General features: G+C 56.0%; 6 protein-coding genes across 6 annotated transcripts; 3 read left to right on the top strand and 3 right to left on the bottom strand.

Annotated features, from left to right (window-relative positions):
* Positions 1-643: 643 nt before the first annotated feature.
* B0T26DRAFT_169779 (Delta(24(24(1)))-sterol reductase like protein) lies at positions 644-3,500 on the bottom strand. Its single transcript, XM_060433551.1, has 3 exons — positions 3,138-3,500; positions 987-2,625; positions 644-913 (listed from the first exon to the last, which is right to left on the bottom strand). Exons 1-3 carry the CDS (start codon positions 3,170-3,172, stop codon positions 902-904), a joined length of 1,686 nt encoding a protein of 561 aa, XP_060301250.1. The 5' UTR covers positions 3,173-3,500; the 3' UTR covers positions 644-901.
* A 1,971-nt stretch (positions 3,501-5,471) lies between these two features.
* On the bottom strand, positions 5,472-6,184 carry B0T26DRAFT_738753 (uncharacterized protein; the record flags this gene model as incomplete). The annotated part of the gene is made up of 2 exons (XM_060443627.1): positions 5,472-5,663; positions 5,732-6,184. The coding sequence occupies 2 exons, from the start codon at positions 6,182-6,184 to the stop codon at positions 5,472-5,474; spliced, it is 645 nt and encodes a 214-aa protein (XP_060301249.1).
* A 796-nt stretch (positions 6,185-6,980) lies between these two features.
* Positions 6,981-8,731, top strand: B0T26DRAFT_672934 (tRNA-guanine(15) transglycosylase-like protein; the record flags this gene model as incomplete). The annotated part of the gene is made up of 2 exons (XM_060439530.1): positions 6,981-7,236; positions 7,320-8,731. 2 exons carry the CDS (start codon positions 6,981-6,983, stop codon positions 8,729-8,731), a joined length of 1,668 nt encoding a protein of 555 aa, XP_060301248.1.
* Positions 8,732-8,908: 177 nt separating this feature from the next.
* Positions 8,909-12,516, bottom strand: B0T26DRAFT_169726 (adaptin N terminal region-domain-containing protein). Its single transcript, XM_060433550.1, has 5 exons — positions 12,395-12,516; positions 11,998-12,313; positions 11,546-11,929; positions 11,265-11,493; positions 8,909-11,203 (listed from the first exon to the last, which is right to left on the bottom strand). Coding segments are annotated over exons 1-5 (3,102 nt in total). The 5' UTR covers positions 12,397-12,516; the 3' UTR covers positions 8,909-9,032.
* Positions 12,517-13,973: 1,457 nt separating this feature from the next.
* On the top strand, positions 13,974-14,778 carry B0T26DRAFT_748621 (uncharacterized protein; the record flags this gene model as incomplete). Its single annotated transcript, XM_060444986.1, has 2 exons — positions 13,974-14,415; positions 14,501-14,778. 2 exons carry the CDS (start codon positions 13,974-13,976, stop codon positions 14,776-14,778), a joined length of 720 nt encoding a protein of 239 aa, XP_060301246.1.
* Positions 14,779-16,133: 1,355 nt separating this feature from the next.
* Positions 16,134-16,559, top strand: B0T26DRAFT_611985 (uncharacterized protein; the record flags this gene model as incomplete). The annotated part of the gene is made up of 1 exon (XM_060435912.1): positions 16,134-16,559. A coding segment is annotated over one exon (426 nt), but the record flags the coding sequence as incomplete, so codon positions are not given.
* Positions 16,560-18,245: the final 1,686 nt, after the last annotated feature.

Here is an 18,245-nt window from a genome sequence, read left to right as displayed (position 1 = left end):
ATCAAAGCCGATTTTGCTCGGAGCATTCGAGTCTGAGCAAGCCAACAACATTCTTGGGTTGGTGTCGTGACCGAGATACATGTTCTAGCACACAGATGACCTCTTTCGAAAAAATAGATGCGGGTATGTAGCCCGCGGTGCCTGGATTTGGGTAAGTCATGCCGTCCACCAACCCATTCACCCATCGACCTATCATGTCTCTCTTGCTATGAACCTGAGCTCCCCTTGACCTTGGCTGCGACAAGGATCCAAGAACTAGAGGTCAGCGTTTGACAGATACAATCATAACACACTGCGGGATATCTGCGAGAAGAAGTTGGTTCAACAATATCCTTGGCTAATGTAGGTAGTAGATACAGTACACTCACTCGAATTATTTCTCTGTTCTTCTTCAAAGGCGCAGCCCAGAACGTACGATGCCTAGGAAGTGGTCACTTCCATGGCGTTCAAAGTCGATCGTCCCCCGTGATATTTGACAAGACAGACGATCCTAGCAAAGCAAAGGACATACGAATATATATGCGTACACGACGAATCTGAGTAGTATATCCAGATTCTGCACTATGCATAAACATTCTCGCGATGGCGTTTCTTTTTCAGGGCATCCTATACCCACGCAACTCACTCACAACGATTTAAATTAGAAAAGGATTAGATAAAGCATTCATATATATAAGGGTTTAAATATAGATACAGATAGAAAAAGATGCAAAAATATTAGCATGATTAGTAGCAGTTATCGTCGACGAAAAAGGAAAAAAGAAACTAGTGCAAAAGTTCTGCATGCGGAGCCGTCACACAGGCTGCCTTTTCATCCCCTCTCAAGCCGTTGTTACTATCCAGTTTTGCTCGCTCATTCCAGACATGCTTCGCGTTTCGGATTATCACCCCACCTGATGGTTTAAATGACATACTAGATGAGACATGGGTTAGTCACGCCCTATCTGATACGGTCGGTCTGATGGATTAAATAACATGAAACTTACGGGAATGAAGAGGTACGGAACCTCCTTCTCGTACTGGCGCCACGCGTCGCCGTACTTTTGACGGCAGCGGTGAGTGTCGCGCCACGCGCGATGAAGAATCATGGTGACAAAAAATACGGGGTAGAACCAGGGAAAGGGGCTGTTGAAGCCTGTAACCAGACCCCAAGTGATGGCAAAAAACGCATCGCAGGTGTAGTGGACCTTGCGGGCAAGACCGTACCAGCCATCGACCAGGATCTTGTCACCCGTGGCGGTGTCGATAGTCTTGGGGTTGTGGATTGTCTGCCAGGGCACCTGGGGAAATGTGTTGCGCTTGATCATAGTGCCGCGCTCCATGGCGCGGAAGCGGTTCTTCTGGCTGTTGCAGCTATCCCATACCCAGTAGACAAAGATATAACTGGCGAAGAGAGCGGCGAGGGGCAGGCGGCCCCAGCGATACTCCTCGGGCTCGTGGTTGGCAAGATACAGGATGCAGTGGCAGTAAGACAAGGGCACTCCAGCCAAGTTCCAGAAGATGAGCATGAAGCCCCACTTCTCGTAGTACATGTCCCAGGTCGTGATGATAAGCTCTTCGCCCTTGGAGCACGCGTTTGCGTACAGGTAGTGCGCCATCAACAGGAAGCACACCTCGCCCGAGACATAGCCGTAACGTTCGTACTGGCGGGCGGCAGTGGCCGTCGAAAGCATGAACAGGATGTACCAGGGCAGGCGCACCTCGAAGAACATCTTGAAGTCGAGGACGCCAAACATGCGTGGATTTAGCTCAGCGCCCATGAAGAAGTCGTAAATGTGGTTGCCCGACATGCGATGGGTAGCGCCGCGCGCGAACGCCGATGCGTAGGCTATGATACTGACAATCCAGCCAGAGAGGATGGCAACCGAGAGCAGAGGGCCGAATTCGTCAATAATGGTGTAGAGCGGGAAGACGCCGCTGATGTGCAGGGCTGCCGCTATGGCGATGGTCGTGTAGAAGGACGTGTAGGCTGAGCAGTGGTAAGGCAACTGCTTGCCGCCGAGGTGGTGGAGCGGCTTGCCGTATCCTGAGACGCCAGGCATAAGGCAGTACATGGCGCCCTCGAAGACGAAAAAGATCCAGTACATCAACCAAGCTTTGGTGTGCGGAAAGGCTTTCGTGTAGACGATATTTGCGAGATGGTTGGCGAACTCAGGCAAGCTCTGGCCGGCCTGGGGAAGGGGGAGGGCGCCGCCATATTGAGTAGCGCCAATCCACATGTACCACATGATGATGGGGAAGCCGAGCATGATGACAGAGATGAACCACGGGCCGCCGAACTCATACTCTCCCGACGAGTCAATCTTGTGGTCAACGGCAGCTTTCTTAGCGTCGACAACCTTCTCGTCGACTGTGAGGCTGGCGGCCTTTGTGCCGACAGAAAAGTCGGGCAGTGACTTCGCGTCTGAATCCACGGGGGTCTCGGGGGGTGTCAGTTCGTCGATATGCTCGACAAACTTGGCGGTGCGCCGCGTGCGCAACGACTTTGTGTTTCCCATTGTGTATGTTGTCGTCTCGGCAGCCGAGCTGGATTCTCCGTCCGAATCAAGGGGGAACTGGGATATGCGGCGTGAACTTTTCCTGCGGCTCGGGGTCTCCACCATGCCATCGAAGAGCTCCTTTTTCCTGCGGGGAGGGTTAGTATAAATATGCCAGAGACTTGTTTGGCCGATACACAAGCTTGGGCAGGAGTAATAGGGAAGGACAACTGGTCCGTTGAGATAAGACGCTGCTGACGGCGGCGGACGTGTACGTAGGTGTTTATTGTACGGTGGCAGAGTGTGTTTTGCTCAGCTACTCTTCACCCTAGGTAATTTGTAGAGAGCCCCGGTCCAGCGAGAGCGGTGGGAAAAGGAAGCAGTGATTAACGACGGGGCCTGGTCACATTCCAACCAATGGCTGGAGACGAGGCGCAACCAACGAATTTGGTGTATGAATACCCTGGACAGAGTACGAAGTGCCTTGTGTATGGACAAGGTGAAAGAACACTCGGAGCCCAGCAGGAAGTGGAACGGGCAGCGGCCGTAGCCAGGCTCCTTGGAAAGAAGAAACTTAAAGGAAACTTGAAGGAGGAGGGGGAAGGTAAGGGGGATCGGCGATCCGAGTTAGAATTCGAGCTCGAGGCCGACTGGACTTACCGCGGGGATTGCCGTAACGAATATCTGGTAGCCATAGTTCAATGGCAGTCGCGACAGGCGCGTCGTCTTTTGTAGTACGGGCGAGTTGGGAATTGGGATGCCGGACACAGACACCTGCAAGTGCAGGGAGGAAAGGAGCGAGGCCGGTCCCTTGGGTCCTCAAGACATAAGGGGAAAAGCGCGAGGGGAAATAAGCGCTCCCGGTAGCGGTATGGATTGCCGGAAAGCAAAAGAAAAAAAGAAGCAAAGCGAGAGAGTGTGTGAAGGGAAGAAAGGGAAATTCCAGCGTCACTTGTTCGAATCGGCAGGGACGTGGCGTCTTGGCCCGGGGCTCAATTCCAAGTGAAAATACCCCGGAAGACGGTGTGTCCAGGGGGGTAAAGGGAGCTTGATGGAGCCTCTGTTGACAAAATTTGGCTACCCCGAATTTCTGGGCATTCTTCAATTTCCCCTGGTGCGGTGAGCGATCGTCTCAACCTTATTCGTTTAGCTGAGCAAGCTAACGCCTGCGTATTCGGATTCGTACCTTAATTAGACAGGGTTGTGCGACATGCACGTCCCCTACTCGGGAAGCGCCTGAGTGGGGAAGTCCTGTAAGTGCCGAATTCTATGTTAACAATTAGCCTCGAGTTTCTTACCTACACTCTCCTGACGCTGGTGGCCCGCCGACAACTGTGGGAACTGGAAAGAGTCCATGCTAGGGAAGGCGAGAGACGAGGAAGGGTTGTTTCGGTTATCCAAACATGCCAGAAGGGTACGTACGGATGGTGAAAAACCTAGAAGGCAGGGCGGGCTGCTGTCGAGCAACCTGAGAAATAAGGTAACAAATACCTTCAATCTCTTGATTCAGTTTCATGCCAGGCAGCTGATTCTCTAAACCGCCCATCTTCTCGCTCGTTGCGCCCTCTCCAAAACATTTGCTATATTTCCACTCTTGCCCAAGTTTCTAACCGCATCGGAGACAATATGGACATCGCGGATGGCGATGTGTGTGCATATTTGGGACAAGCGGCCCAAGACGACAGACGCTAAAGACTGCAACAATGGTAAGGGGCTGCTCGCAGCTCCAACAGCCCCTTTGGCGGAGTTTCAAGCATTATCTTCCTCGTGGTTCAGGAGAATATCAACAAGGCAGGGAGGTGATCGACATTGCAGCTGCCCACAAGGGCCCCAACAGCTGCGTATGTTGGTCCGTTGGAAATCTTCATTTACGTATCCGTGCTCAGACCAACAAGTCGGGACGTGCCGGGCTTCCAGGTCAAGCTGCCGGACCGAACGCTGCGTTTGGCTCGTGCGAACGCCAGCATGTCGGCCGATGTGGGGGTTTGAAAGAGTAGAAGGATATAGCAACAACGTATGCATAAGCTTGGCTCGGAGTAGACGGTTGCCCTGTATTATCCGCCCAAGATATGCTAGCCTCCTCTAGGCTTGCCTTCTTACTACTACACATGTCTACGCATCGTTCAGCTTCAGCCTCCCACTCGGGGTTCCACTGCCAGGCTCCGCAAACGCCTCTTTGAGCTGAAGCCCAAGTCGCTGCACATCTACGTTGCCTTACGTGCGAGTTGTATTGCTCTTACCACACCCTCGAAGACCAAGGTAGCAGTTGGAAATGTAGGCAAAACGAGCAGGTTGAAAAGCGATAACCACAGATGTGAGAGCTTAGCGTTGATTAAGGCCATCATACATGCTAACTGCGTATATTCTTCCCTGCATACGTCTGGCGCAGACAGCTTGGGCGGAACTACGTACGTACGTAACCGTCATGGCTGGACTGTTCTTGGCCAAGAGATGAGTTTGCCGATGTCTCCGTGGCTGCATACGCACGCATGTAGCGTAGAAGTGTAGCTTCTTGAGCGCTCTTGGCATATATGGGCATGACACGAGCGCCGTGTCTGGGGCTGTGTTGCGGCGGCCCGCGGAACCCGAAGTACGAGGCGACATGCTTGTATCTGCCTTAGTTCCGCCTCTACTTGCCCCGTTGGCGTAAGGTGGCATGAGGAGCTGCTCCTCGTGGTCTGCTGGGTTGAGCGGCCAGTGTGCCTTGTTCTTGGCAGAGTGCAACGGCTTGAGGGTTTGTAACATGTATGCATTGACGAGGACGAAGAGGCTGCTTATCACATCTGGCGGTTCATCGTGTCGGACCATATTATCCCAGATAGTCTTGTAAATAGAACATGTGTTTAAGCTTGGCATTGCTTCATTAGGACATAATACATGATTCGCCGGAATCTAAAACCAAGTGTGCCAACAAAACCCGAGATCCAGCATATACATACAGTACATGGTTCCTCCCCATTATAATCCGCTCAAAAACATTACGGCCGGCCATCATCACACGGACCGACACTCTGAATAATCACGAAGTAGTTCGTAGCTGTCCTCAGGGGGGAGGACGTAGGCGGATATGGCCAGGCCGCAGGCACACGCCAGCGCAACGCCGCCGCTGAAGGCGCAGAGATATAGCGACGTATCGAGCCTGTATCCCGGCACGAGGAAGAAGTTGGAGTAGTCAAACACATACGTCTATGAACATTTGCACGTGTACTTAGTATTATAGTCATGGATAGAGCAGCCGGGGGAGTATCTCGTACCACAAGGGCCATCGAGTAAAACTCGAGAGCAGCCACGATTCCCAGTAGAACTCCCAGGATGCGCCACCCGCTCTCGCGGCGCGCCTTGCCGCCAGCCACGACAATTAAGAAGGCGACGAAGGTGGCCAGCTCGACGACGATGGCGAGGCTCATGAGGAAGGCGGCGGTACGCCACATGGAGCAAAAAGGGCCGCCGCCCGCGGCGCACTGCTGCTGCTCGTCGTCGCCGGGGAAAGGCACGCACTTCTCGACCAGAGCGGCCGTCGAGGCTGTTGTCGTCGTCATCATCAATGTGCACCGCTCGTGCAAGCCGATGTTGCTGTACAGGCTGTCGCCCCGGTCCGTGTCGACGCTGTACGAGACCCATCGCGGCATGACGATGGCCGCAATCGTCATGGCCGTGGCGGCGACGAAGGCGACCAGGGCCGCGCCGTACACTGTCTTGCGCGTCATGGTGCGGGTAGCGGAGTCATGGGGGCCAGGGAGGTAGAAGAACACAACACGTTTCTCCTTCTCTGATCAGTGTTGTGTGTTGTGTTTGGTGAAGTGCGCTCGTGGGGCCAGAGTTGTAGCTGCGTGGTGGTTGTGGTGTCGAGCTGGGCTGCGGCCAATCATGCTGCAGAGGGGTGCTGACGACGACGATGCACAGCCCGAGGGAGGGGCAGCTTGCGGGAGGCCGACCAAACTAAGGTGCTACTCGAGGAAATGGCAGCTTGCCAGGGTGCGCTTGTTAGTGCACTGGGCAGAAAGTCTAGAAGTTTCTAACAGCGGGCCCTGGCCAGTTGTGATTTTATACCTGGCTAGTTGCCATTTATTACCCCGGGAGAGGTGTACGTGCTCTGACCCTACAGGGTCCACGCTTCAATTCCATTCTCAGGGTTCAGCTCTCAGGGTTCACTAAGGTAAGGTAGGTTCCGTACTAGGTTCCGTACCTGCCTTAGGTTCCATTACTTTATGACAGAAATTATAGAGACCTGATTTGCCTCGACTGAAACTCACGATCAGTGAAAGTTCTGTCTGGGCTGGGCTCCTGGTTCCAGCATTAAGGTTCTGAATTGCACTTGCAGTACATAGCGAAGGTACGAAGCACGGGCGGATACCCTGGCTGCCAGGCTGCAAAAGTCGAGTCAGGAGTCAATTTCAAGCATCAACAACCTGGAGAGTCGGCCTCACTCAGACCCTGTTGGATGAACATTTTCACTTTCACGATCCTGCAACCCGTCCATCTCGACGTCGAGAGCGGGAAAAGATGACAGGCGACGACAAGCAGAACCCACAGCCACAAGCAGCAGCAGCACCCATGAAGTTTGATGTGCTCAAAGCCGCCATAAGAGACGCGCCCACCGCGGCGCGGCTGGGCCGCCTGGCCATCGCCGCCCGCCGCACCGTCGACACGCCAAACTACTTTGCTATTACGTCGCGCGGTGTCGTGCCTCATGTGACGCCCGACAACCTGGCCAAGCACCTGTCTGACGTCGGCGGGGCCTACATGGCTCTGGAGGACTGTGAGTACCTCGTAGATACTCGTTAATTACCAAACCTGTTATTTACATACATGACACAAGTTGCTGACTCTCTCGCGTGTTAGTCATTGAGCGGCCCCAGCAGTACCTGAAGCGGCCGGCGCCCATATTGCAGACCCCGTCTTTAGAATTCCCATACTCGCCGGCCCTGGGCCCGCGGCCTCCGCTGCACAGCTTCACGGCCATGCCGCCGTCGGTCATCACGGTGCTGGCGGCGCGGCGGCTGCCGGCCGTGCCCGCGCCTATGGGCAACACCAACAGTTCCGTGTCCGTGTTTACGTCGACGGGCTTCCAGGTCCTGACCACGCGCGAGTACGCCGATGCCGTGTCGGCGCTGCGGCCCGACATTGCCGTGCCCATGGCCGACCTGACCGACAAGGCCCTGACGCCCACGTCGAAGCGCGCCACGCGCATGGCCGAGCGCACCGACGACTGGGTCAAGGAGTGGTTCGCCCAGCTCGACGCCAGCAACAGCAGCGGCCACACCGGCGTCGCCACCTTCGCGCCCGTCCTGCCCGTCGGCTTCCCTATGCAGTGGGAGTACCTCGAGCGGCTCTCCGAGGACTACGTTTCTGCGTCTACCACCAACCAGAAAGAAGAGGAAGGCGAGACGACGCGGAAAAACCACCTCGCCGGGCTCGCGCTGTACGACGCCGACGTGATCCCCGACCTCGAGGACGCATACCCGAACCTGACGCCGCTGCCGCGGCTGTCGCTCGCCAACCCGACCACTCCGCACCACGTGCTGCGGCAGATCGCGCTGGGCGTCGACGTGTTCGCGCTGCCCTTTATCAACACCGTGTCCGACGCCGGCGTAGCGCTAACCTTTACCTTCCCGCCGCCACCACCCAGCAGTGACCCCTCAGTCTCCCGACTACCCATCCTCCCGCTGGGCATCGACATGTCGTCCCCAACCGCAGGGCTGGCCACGGACACGGGGCCGCTGCTGGCGGGGTGCGCGTGCTACGCGTGCGCGCGGCACCACCGCGCGTACGTGCACCACCTGCTCGCGGCGCGCGAGATGCTGGGCTGGACGCTGCTGCAGGCGCACAACCACGGCGTGGCGTCGGCCTTTTTCGCCGGCGTGCGCGCCGCCCTGCGTGCAGGGCCCGCCGCCTACGACGCCGCCTGCCGCACCTTCGCCGCCGTCTACGAGCCCGAGTTCCCCGCCGGCACCGGCGAGCGGCCCCGCGCGCGCGGGTATCAGTACGCCGGCGGCGCCGGCGAGCCCAAGCGCAATAAGCCCGCGTGGGGCAAGCTCGGCGGTCCCGAGGACGATGTTGCTGCAGTAGAGCAGAAGAAGCCGCGGGGAGGAAAAACAAAGAACAGTAACGGCGCTATTGGTACGGGGAATGCGGGTGCGGATATTGTGGATGGCAGTTTAGCGGCAGCCGTAGAGGCGGTAGATCTGCAAGAGGCAGGGGCTGTTCCAGAGGCTCAGATGGACGGCACAGCCAGTGCGCAAGCATTAATATAGTAAAAGATTTGGGCCATCTGTATATCTGCGCATACGAACAAAGAAGATACCCCTTTAGTTTTATTTCTCTATTTCGTACCTTGTCCATGTTTACTATTTCCGGCAATAGAAGGTAAGATTGAGCGATGGCGCTAGGGTTTCTGCCCCTATTTCCGTGCGACTAAAAAGGAAACCCCCTGTAAGGTAACACGGCCAAGAGAACGGTCAATTTCCTGTCAACACGAGTCTATAAAGGTTTCTTTGTAGGCAGTGTAAGCTAGTTATATTTTTATTAAACGGCTATTTCCTTTCATTTCAACTCTCAAAGGCCATCCACGGGAGTCCCGGGGTCGTCGTCCAGCTGGACTATTCTCTTTGGCTTCTTCTTGGCCTTGACGACGGGCTCGGCAGCCGGCGTGCTGGCGCTGCCCTCACCCCCATCGCCAACGGCGGCCTTCTTCTTCTTCTTCTTGACCTTCACGGTAGTAGTCGCCGCCGCCGCCTCGCCACCGTCCTCTCCTAGCTTGGGCTGCTTCTTGGGCTTCTTCTTCTTGACCACGATGCCCTCGGCGGGCACTCCCTGGGCGACCTGTATCCTCTCGTTGGCGCGCTGCATCTCGAGGCGCAGCCTCTGGACCTCCTTCATGGCCTGCGCCATCTCGGCTTCGTCGCGCTGCTGCCTCTCAGCCGTCAGTGCGTCGTCGGGCTGGCTCGCCTCGAGGCTCAGCTCCCGGAGGTGGCTCGAGTCTACCTGCAGGAGGCTCTGCTTCAGCTTCTTGGCCTTCGACTTGGTGAAGCTGTCCGAGTTGTTCTCAGACTCGTAGTTGCGAGGCGTCGAGCGCCCGCTGCCCCCGAGCGTCTCGTCCGCGGCAATGACGATCTTTTGGCGCGGCTTTGCCTGGCGGGGTGCTTTATCCGCCGCCGGAGCCGAGCTATTCCCTAAACCCGTGCTCAGGCTCTCGAGGTCCAGTTTCATGATGGGAATCGAGTCAATATCCAGACCCGGCCCATTTTCTTTTTCCAAAATGTTGTGGATCGGGGTCGACGTTCCGCCAGAGCTGCCCGACCCCAAGATGTAGAACGGGTCATCCCGGTTGCGCTCCATCCGCTCAGCCTTCCTTCTCGCAATAATGTCTGCGTCGAGGTAGCTTTCTTCGCCGGCTTGTTGGTACGAGCTAGGCGGCACATCTTCCGCCACCTCGGCGAGCCTGTTGATGGCCGGCTCGTTTGAGATGCTTGTAGCCGGCGGCTTTTGGTGGTAATATGTCTCAAACTCGTCCTCGCCCTGTGCAGGCAGCATCAATGAGTCCGCCTGAGACAAAAGAGCATTTAGATTGGGGTGGATAGGCTCATCCAGGTCCAACCCGTCCGGCATCGGCACATTCTGCTGGGCGCCACGTGCGACTGAGTTGAGCTCCCATCCGTTGAACAGGGACGGTATGGCTTGTGTGAGGAGGAGAGGCGGGTCTTGGCGAACTTCGTTGGTTGACGGCGCCTGTCCAGACGCCGCCTCGGCCGTGAGCTTCAGTAGCTCAATAAACTCCACACCGCGCTCTTGAACCTCCAGGTACGGATGTAGTGCTAGCGGCTCCAGCACATGAATAACCCGGGACATCAACAGTGACATGCTGGCTTTCCTCTCCGATGTCCACGGAGCTTGGTCGTCTCCTGCAATGTGCGCAAACAGCTTGATGACGGACTGTAGACATGTTGTGAGGATCTCCGGGTATTCGATCCGAGGAATAAGCCGGAGCAAGTGCCCAAGCGAGTCGTGGGGGGACGACAGCTGGAAAGCATACTCTCCCACGATCCACGCCAATGGCTTCAATGCCCCCGACACGACGGGATGTGAGGGCGTGACTTCAGAGTTGAGCTTTAATATGATGAGCTCAGCTGCGCGAACAGCCGCGACCCTCACAATTTTTACTTTTACAGCAACGTTCCTGATTTCGTTGCCAATCTTTTCGGAAATGTCGGTTGCAAGATGCTTCGGCACGGATCCTGACAGATCAGAGTCGGTCTCCCTTTTCCGAGGCACGGGGGCGATTCGCACCAACTGGGTCAAGACGTCAATATACCAGTCAAAGTCGGACAAGCTTGCGTAGTTGTTTTGAGAGCACATGTTCAAAATTCGGCCAATCACATCAATCGTATAGTCTTCGGGGAGGGGAGGGGGATGATCCTGTGACTTGGGACGTCGGCCTGATTCAGGGGCCGCCTCGTCGCTCGAATCTGTCTCGAGATCTGCGCTTTGCACGCTTTGCTGGTGGGCTAGCGACGACGATGGCGAAGCTTTGAGCTGCCTCATCAAACGGCTGACGATAGACACCAAGTTTTCACTGCTGACCATTCCTTGCACCAAGTCGAGGGCTTTTATCCGGATGGTGATGTCCTCACTGTCGATGCACTCCATGATCACGTCCTCTTGCTGGGCGACCAGAAAGGGGTGGGTGACAACGATTCTGTTGAATGCCAGTAAAGCCACGTATTTTACTGCGCGGGTCCGCGATGGTTAGGTCATACTCAAGTGACAGGCTCGCTCTATCAAACTCACAATTTGCGTCACCGTTCATCATTATCATGCCCCGGAGCTTAGAGACGCACAACGAAGCAATCTCTTCGCTGGCCGCAAAGTCTTCGCCATCTCCGAGAATACCACCCTGGATAATCCCGTTGATGCATTCATAGAGCAAGGACATGGCAGGTGTTGTTCGGATCAAATCCGTCAGCGGCGGCAAGAGTTTGCGGACAAGGCGTGGCTCAAGGGGCGTAAGGGTGGCAAACTAGAACAAAGTCAGAGGCACACTCGCCAGGTAAGGGGCTGACGGTCTTTACAAGTTTTATGAGCTTTATGGCCATCCAGTTGTTCCCGCCGTCAACCAACAGCTCAAAGAGGCGTGGAGCCAGTGGGAGAAAGTCGTTTGGTCTGCGCCAACCCAGCTCGCAAACCACGTTGACAATTGCTGCCGTCACGCTAGGGTCCTCGTTCTTGTCCATGAGGCGTTCCTTAATTTTGGGCCACGCCGCACGGAGAGTCTCGGGATAGACCAGAGCCAGCCTGTAGAGGGTAACAATCGTCTTCTTGCGGATGGTGGGGTGCGAGTGGCCGAGGCGAGGGACAAGATCGGTCAGAACCGACAGAGCTAGCGACGGGGTTATGATGTGAGGTAGGGCGGCAATGGGGAGCGAGATTATGGTCGGTTGGGCGGCGGCCAAGTCCTGCAGACACAGATATAAACATGAGCAGGGCCATCACAGACTACAGGGGGCGGAACGGCTTGCCGCACCTTCTTGAGCAGATTTGTTGCCAGCATGAGAACCTCGGTGTCGGAGCGAAAGGTCTGGACAGCGCCCAGGTATCCAACGCGTTTCTGGTGGTACTTTGGAGACGACATGACCTCGAGGACATGGAAGGAAGCCCATGACATGTCGTGGCCGACCATTTCGAGGTAGATGAGCTTGAGCAAGGCAGTGGCCTTGACGTCCATGTCCTGGCTGCGGATCTCGGAGCGACATTCTTTCAGGCAGTTCTGGATATACTCCTTCTCGTGGCCCTTGTGGTTGCGCCGGCCTCGGATGAGGTCGTACAGCGATTTCTCGAACCTAGAAGCGCAGCGCAAGAGAGCGCGTCAGCACAGCGGACCATGGCAGCGGGCGGTCGGGGGAGTTGGATGTTGGACTCACATGGCTGCAATGGGTGTGCGCTGCCGGCGCGCAGTGCGGGCATCTGGTCGTCGATGCGATGCAACGACGTCGGGTTCGATTCGAGATGGCGGGACGGATCGCGGGCAGGCCTTCCAGGTTAGGGCCGGCGGGGAGCAGCGTTAGGAGCTTGTTTGTGATTCCATCTGCCTGCGTGACGCTGTTACCCCACCTACCCCATCCAATCAGACCCAGACCCTGTGTGCTGTCGCAGTGCCGGCGCTCCCACAACGGGAGAATGCATCCATGTCCTCCGTTCCAACGAAGCATCGTCATTCAAGACCTGGTATCCGTACCTCGTTCGCAGTAATTTGTATTTATTAGGCAAGTTCGTCCAAATAAGCGGTAACGGGGTCACTAGGCTGCTCCGTACACTTGGTTGAATGGTGGTTTTTCACAACACAATATTAAGTATTGCTCTCTCAACTCTTGACCCTTTATAGTCTATTTACCACATACATATATACCTGTGCTGTCCTTGTCTATACGGCCCTACCTCCTTTTCTTCATCTTGTTATTGTTAGCCGTGTCTTGCTCAGTCATGTCAAATTGGTCTCTGGACTGACTGCCTGCTCATTCTGCTGCCGGAAAGGGCGGTCATTGTGGCTTGTCGGGTTATTGTCAAAACGTTAATAATTGTCGCCAAACCTTCACTGCTCAGATCTTGCTAAGGTACGGAGGTAAGCCAAGCAATCTAGGGTCAAGTTAACATCAGATGAACGAATAGTTGCTAGCTTCTAATACATGCATCCAAGGGCTCTGATTAGCCAGATTCCTATTGAAACGGCTTAGCATCTGAGACAGAACTACCCTAACCCATATAGGTAAGGGAGCTTGCTTGAACGATTCTGCCCCACTGGATATGGAGCCAAACTGGAAATCAAGAAACTGGATCGGAGCTCAATTGAAGTTTCCAGACACTGGACGAAGAAATAGCTTACGCGAAGACCACAAATGTGCAACATGACAATGACTACCTAGCGAGGCTGGTTGTGCTGTCCTTCGTTATCTAGGAATATTGTAGACAGGGCATGTCGCCGCAATTTGCTAGCAAAGGTAAGCTGAGGCAATGCAAAGATGGAAAGGCACCGAGTCACACGGCAAAGCTACTCCGTTCAAAGCTACAAAACAAACATCCATGCCTGTCCGTCCGTCCTCATTCATGCCCGTCCTCACGTCCTCAGCGCCAACTTTATAGCATCAATTCTTCTCTGCCTTTCGTGATAGAGTCATGTCATTGAGAATTTCAGATTGATTTGTCCCATTCGGGTCTGGTTATTCCTTTGTCTTGACATTCCTTTGTCTTGACACTGCGCCTGTTTGATGGGGGCAGCCAAACAGCCTCCAACCACGATATAAAAGGGGGCGCCGCTCCCTCACACTATTTCATGATGGCCACTCAGCATCGCCATCTTCTGCCTCTCATTCTCCCTGCTCCGGTCTGCAGCTTCTCAGCTTTCGTCTCTCGCCCAGTATTGCCCGCCCCCGTCTCACTCTCTTGCCCGCTCACCTTCACACATCCCCAAACAACAAGACCACCAGCATCAGCAGCACCGGCGCCATGGCTTCCACTGAGATCCTGTCCCAGACGCTGTCGACTATCACTAGCATCAAGCTCGACCAGCTCCGGAAGCAAAAGGAGGCGTACGAGACCAAGAAGCATACACTGCTGCGCGATGTGGCGCTCGAGACGGACTCGCAGAAGCTCGCCAAGTCCCTGCTCGAGGGCACCGCAAAGCTGCCGTCCATGGCCGCGAACCCCGGGCTGTCGGCGGCGAACCTAAAGCGCTTCGTCGAGCAGGCCGCCTATGACCCATCTGTGTCAGAGGTCTTTCTGCACGACTACGAGGCCGCGCTGCGGAACGAGCTGCAGGTCCAGTCCAACAAGTTCGACTTCGCCACCCTATACGGCCGCCTTATCAACGAGTGGATCGCGTCTGGCAAGGGGTCCGGAGATGCCACCGAGTACGTCTCCGTCGGCCGCGACGAGTCGCACGAGCAGCGTGCCGTGTGGGAGGAATATGTCTTCAAGGCCAAAAAATACGGATTCCGAGGCCATCCGCGCCTACTTGGACTGCGTGTTCACAGAATCTTCAAAGGACGTCAAACACTCGCTGGATTCGCTCAGGGACAGCATGAAGGAGTTCCAGAAGGAGTGGGACGGCCCCGAGCGCCACTTTGATGACGAGGTCCTCACCAACTGTCTCAATGGAATGCTGCGCGTCGACCTCCTATCTGACGAGAAGCGGGCTACTCTGAGAGGCTTTCTTGGGAACAAGGTGGTGCTCTCCGAGATTGCCGACGTGCTGAACATGCGCATGTCGACCCGGAGCTCCTGGGCCTGGGACGCGCCTCTCGTTGTCTAGCAGCGCCGGAACCTCAACGGCCAGTACCGCTTCTACCCGGACGAGGACTTGCTGCACTCCATATTTGTCTAGTATATCGGCCAGAGATGGGCGGTCCAGGTCGGACGGAGCTGGTCCGCTTCTTCGAGGCGAAAGGAGTCTGGAAGCTCAACACTAAGCCGATCTCTAAGGCCGATGACCGACGCCGCCGCTACTTCTTGGGCGCCGCGGGCATTACAAAAGCCGGTTCGATGCAGAGAAATCGCGACGACCACTTTGCCGAGGACATCATGCTCGACCAGATGCCCAAGTCCATGGTAGAAGTCAGGGGCGTCTACGGCGAGGACGAGAACGCCGAGGAAGACTCCCGGGCAAGCCACGTCGATGTTGTCCAGCAGCTGCTCCACCGGATCGAGAGCGAGATTCTGATCCAGACCAAACTAGGCAAGGACGTGACCGTAATACGGTCCGATTTCAAGTGGTTTGGCCCGAGCATTCCGCATTTCAGCATCTTCGCCGTGCTCGACTTCTTCGGCGTGAATGACGAGTGGAAGGACCTCTTCCGCCGAGTCCTGGAGGCGCCGCTGCGCTTCGAACAGGACCCCCCGGATAGCCCAGTCCAGTACAGGCGCCGCGGGACGCCGCTGAGCACTCCCGTAGCGGACTTCTTTAGCGAGACGCTGCTGTTCTGCATGGACTTCGCCGTCAACCAGAAGGCCGACGGCGCGCGCCTGTATCGTCTGCACGACGACATGTGGCTCTGGGGCGAGGACGACACGTGTGCCAAAGCATGGTCTGTCATGTCACAGTTCTCCAAGATAGTTGGGCTGGACTTCAACGAGACAAAGACCGGGTCTGGGCGGATTCTGGGAAGCAGAGCCGCGGCCGCTCCGATATCGACGGCAAAGCCTGCTGGGAGCCTGCCTAGCGGGGACGTGACTTGGGGTTTCTTGCGCCTGGATTCACTCACGGGCCGGTTCCTGATTGACCAGAAGCAGGTCGACAAGCACATTGAAGAGCTGCGTCTCCAGCTCGCGGCTTGCCGGACCGTCTTCGATTGGATCCAGGCCTGGAACATTTACGGCAGCCGCTTCTTCTCGACCAACTTCGGGCGGCCCGCCAACTGCTACAGCTGGGCGCACGTCGACAGCATGCTCACGACGTTCCGGCGCATCCAGGAGCGCCTGTTCCCCAAGCACTCGGGCGGCGTGGGCGACTACCTGAAGGCCATGATCGCGTCGCGCTTCGGGCTCGTGCCCGGCGACATCCCCGACGGCTACATCTACTTCCCGTCGTCTCTCAGCGGGCTCGGGCTACTGAACCCCTTCATCCCGCTGCTGCTAATCCGGGACCAGGTGTCCGAGGACCCGGCCAAGATCATGGACGAGTACCGCGACAAGGAGGAGTTCGAGTACCGGCGGACCAAGGAGCGGTTCGAGTCGCCGTCGACGGCGTGGCACCAGGACAAGCCCGACTTCGAAGAGCTCCGCGACGAGCCCTTCATGTCGTTCGACGAGTTCGTGCGCTACCGCGAGCGCACCTCGGCCGCGCTCGGCCGCGCGTACGAGGCCATGATGCAGGAGCCCCGCGCCGTCGCCATCGACCTCAAGGGCGACGTCAAGGCCGCCGTCGGAGGCGACATCGAGTGGACCAGCCGCTCGGGCTACGAGCAATGGGTCGTCCAGCTCTTCCACAAAGACATGATGGCGCGCTTCGGCGGCCTGGGTATTGTCGATGAGGGCCTGCTGCCGAAGAGGTTGATGACCATGCTGCGGCAGAGCCGCTTCCAGTGGCAGGGCTGATCGGGGACGGTGTCTGGACTGTTCTCTCTTGTGTTATATTTGCGTCGTGCTGATTATGTATGGATAGCGAGGATATCCCCCCAACTCGTTCATAGAGAGAAAATTTACGCTACCTTGATGTGCTCGAGTGTTGTAAACGATAAAAAAGCCAATGGTACCCAAGTCTATTACAGTGATTCACAACCCTACGGAAGAGTTACCTCACCTAAATGCAAAAAAGACGCTCTCGCAGAGACGGAGCGTATTAGTCGCAGGGTATACGGATGTTAAGGTAAGCTCAAGCTAAAGACGATACGCAATTTTACTGGGGGTTGGCTCGGAAAGGGATCCATCTGAGCGGGAGAGGCGCTGCGGTTACGACGCACAGCTGCCCCGTTTTGGGGGGCGTAGTTCGCTCGGGTCGTCGTCATCCTTGGGTCCCGGACAGCGCGGGCAGGCGGGTAGCCTGCCAGCCCGGCGGCCGCTCGCTAGGGAATTGCCAAACACCCACTACCACGAAAGATTCCCGGCGCTGCGGAATTTCAGAACTCTCCCCTTCTCCGACATAAACATGTGCAGATATAGTGCTATTTATAAACTAGCACCCTCGAAAATCTCACTTGACTGATGTCTAACTTGCAATAATACTCCGTGCGGTCGAGGGAGAGAGAGGACACTCATTGTATATCAGGCGGAAGTGGAAAGGATATCGTTCACCAATTCTGTGGAGTCTGCCTTTGACATTGATAAGTGGCGTAGGGTATCACTCCGCTAGGTATTTCCTGCTCTAGTTGTGCCGACTAGCACTTCAGTGGTAAGAAACAATCGTGGGTGTGGTGGCTAAGGCTGCCTAGGTTGGATCGAATTCCTTACCGATTATCCTCTCGAGTGAGGCTGCGTCTCTCTTGAACGCAAAGCGCATCAATCTTGCTTACTTGGCGGTTCAACCGATCCTCGCTTCCGTCATCTATCTGCCACTTCCCGCCGGAGGAGGATTTTGTACCCGTTTTTATTGTTGTGATGCCAGAGTTTGCAAAGCTAGATTTGTAAAGGTTGAAGAAGGGGTGGTCAGTTCTAGAAAGAGAAGGAGGTGCACTTTAGCTCGCCATTATATGGATCAACTCGACTTTCAACAGAAGGCGCGATTCGCATCGCCAACTTGACTTTGGGGCAAGTGCCAAGCCAGGGCAGGCTGCCGCTTGAACGACAGAAGCGCCCCACCTTTGCGAGAAGCCGGGCGGCCACGTTCATCAGCCGCTCGTCTGAAACCGGTTCACTGGTTGGCCAGCAACAGCGCACCATAGGACGTGGCGCAGATGCAGACCCTCCACTCCCAGAGTGCATCCTGTCACTGCTCTGGCAACTGTAATGTGGCTCTGCAGTCGGAGACTGACCCGGCGGGCACTGAAGCAACAGCCAAGCGACAGGGCTGCGCCTTGGAAAGCCAAGCGGGCCCTTGCTTGTGGCTCGCAGCATCTCTTTCTGCGACAACCAGAGCCCAGAGCCCAGCCCAAGGAGAGCGTGCAGGAACACACACCTCAGATACATCCACGCGTCCCTTCCATTCGTTCTTTTATTCCCTTTTCCCGAAGTTGGCGCCTTTTCTTAAATTTCTTCCTCTCGCTCTGCTCCCGCCATCGCCTTGTGTGTTTTTTTGCTACAGGAAAAGTGTTGGTGAGGCCGTTTGTTTATCCTTCCAAAACTTAG

The sequence above is a fragment of the Lasiosphaeria miniovina genome (genome assembly GCF_030549165.1).
Source record: "Lasiosphaeria miniovina strain SMH2392-1A chromosome Unknown B0T26scaffold_2, whole genome shotgun sequence".
Classification (NCBI taxonomy): domain Eukaryota; kingdom Fungi; phylum Ascomycota; class Sordariomycetes; order Sordariales; family Lasiosphaeriaceae; genus Lasiosphaeria; species Lasiosphaeria miniovina.
This window is presented reverse-complemented; position numbering and strand designations above follow the sequence as displayed.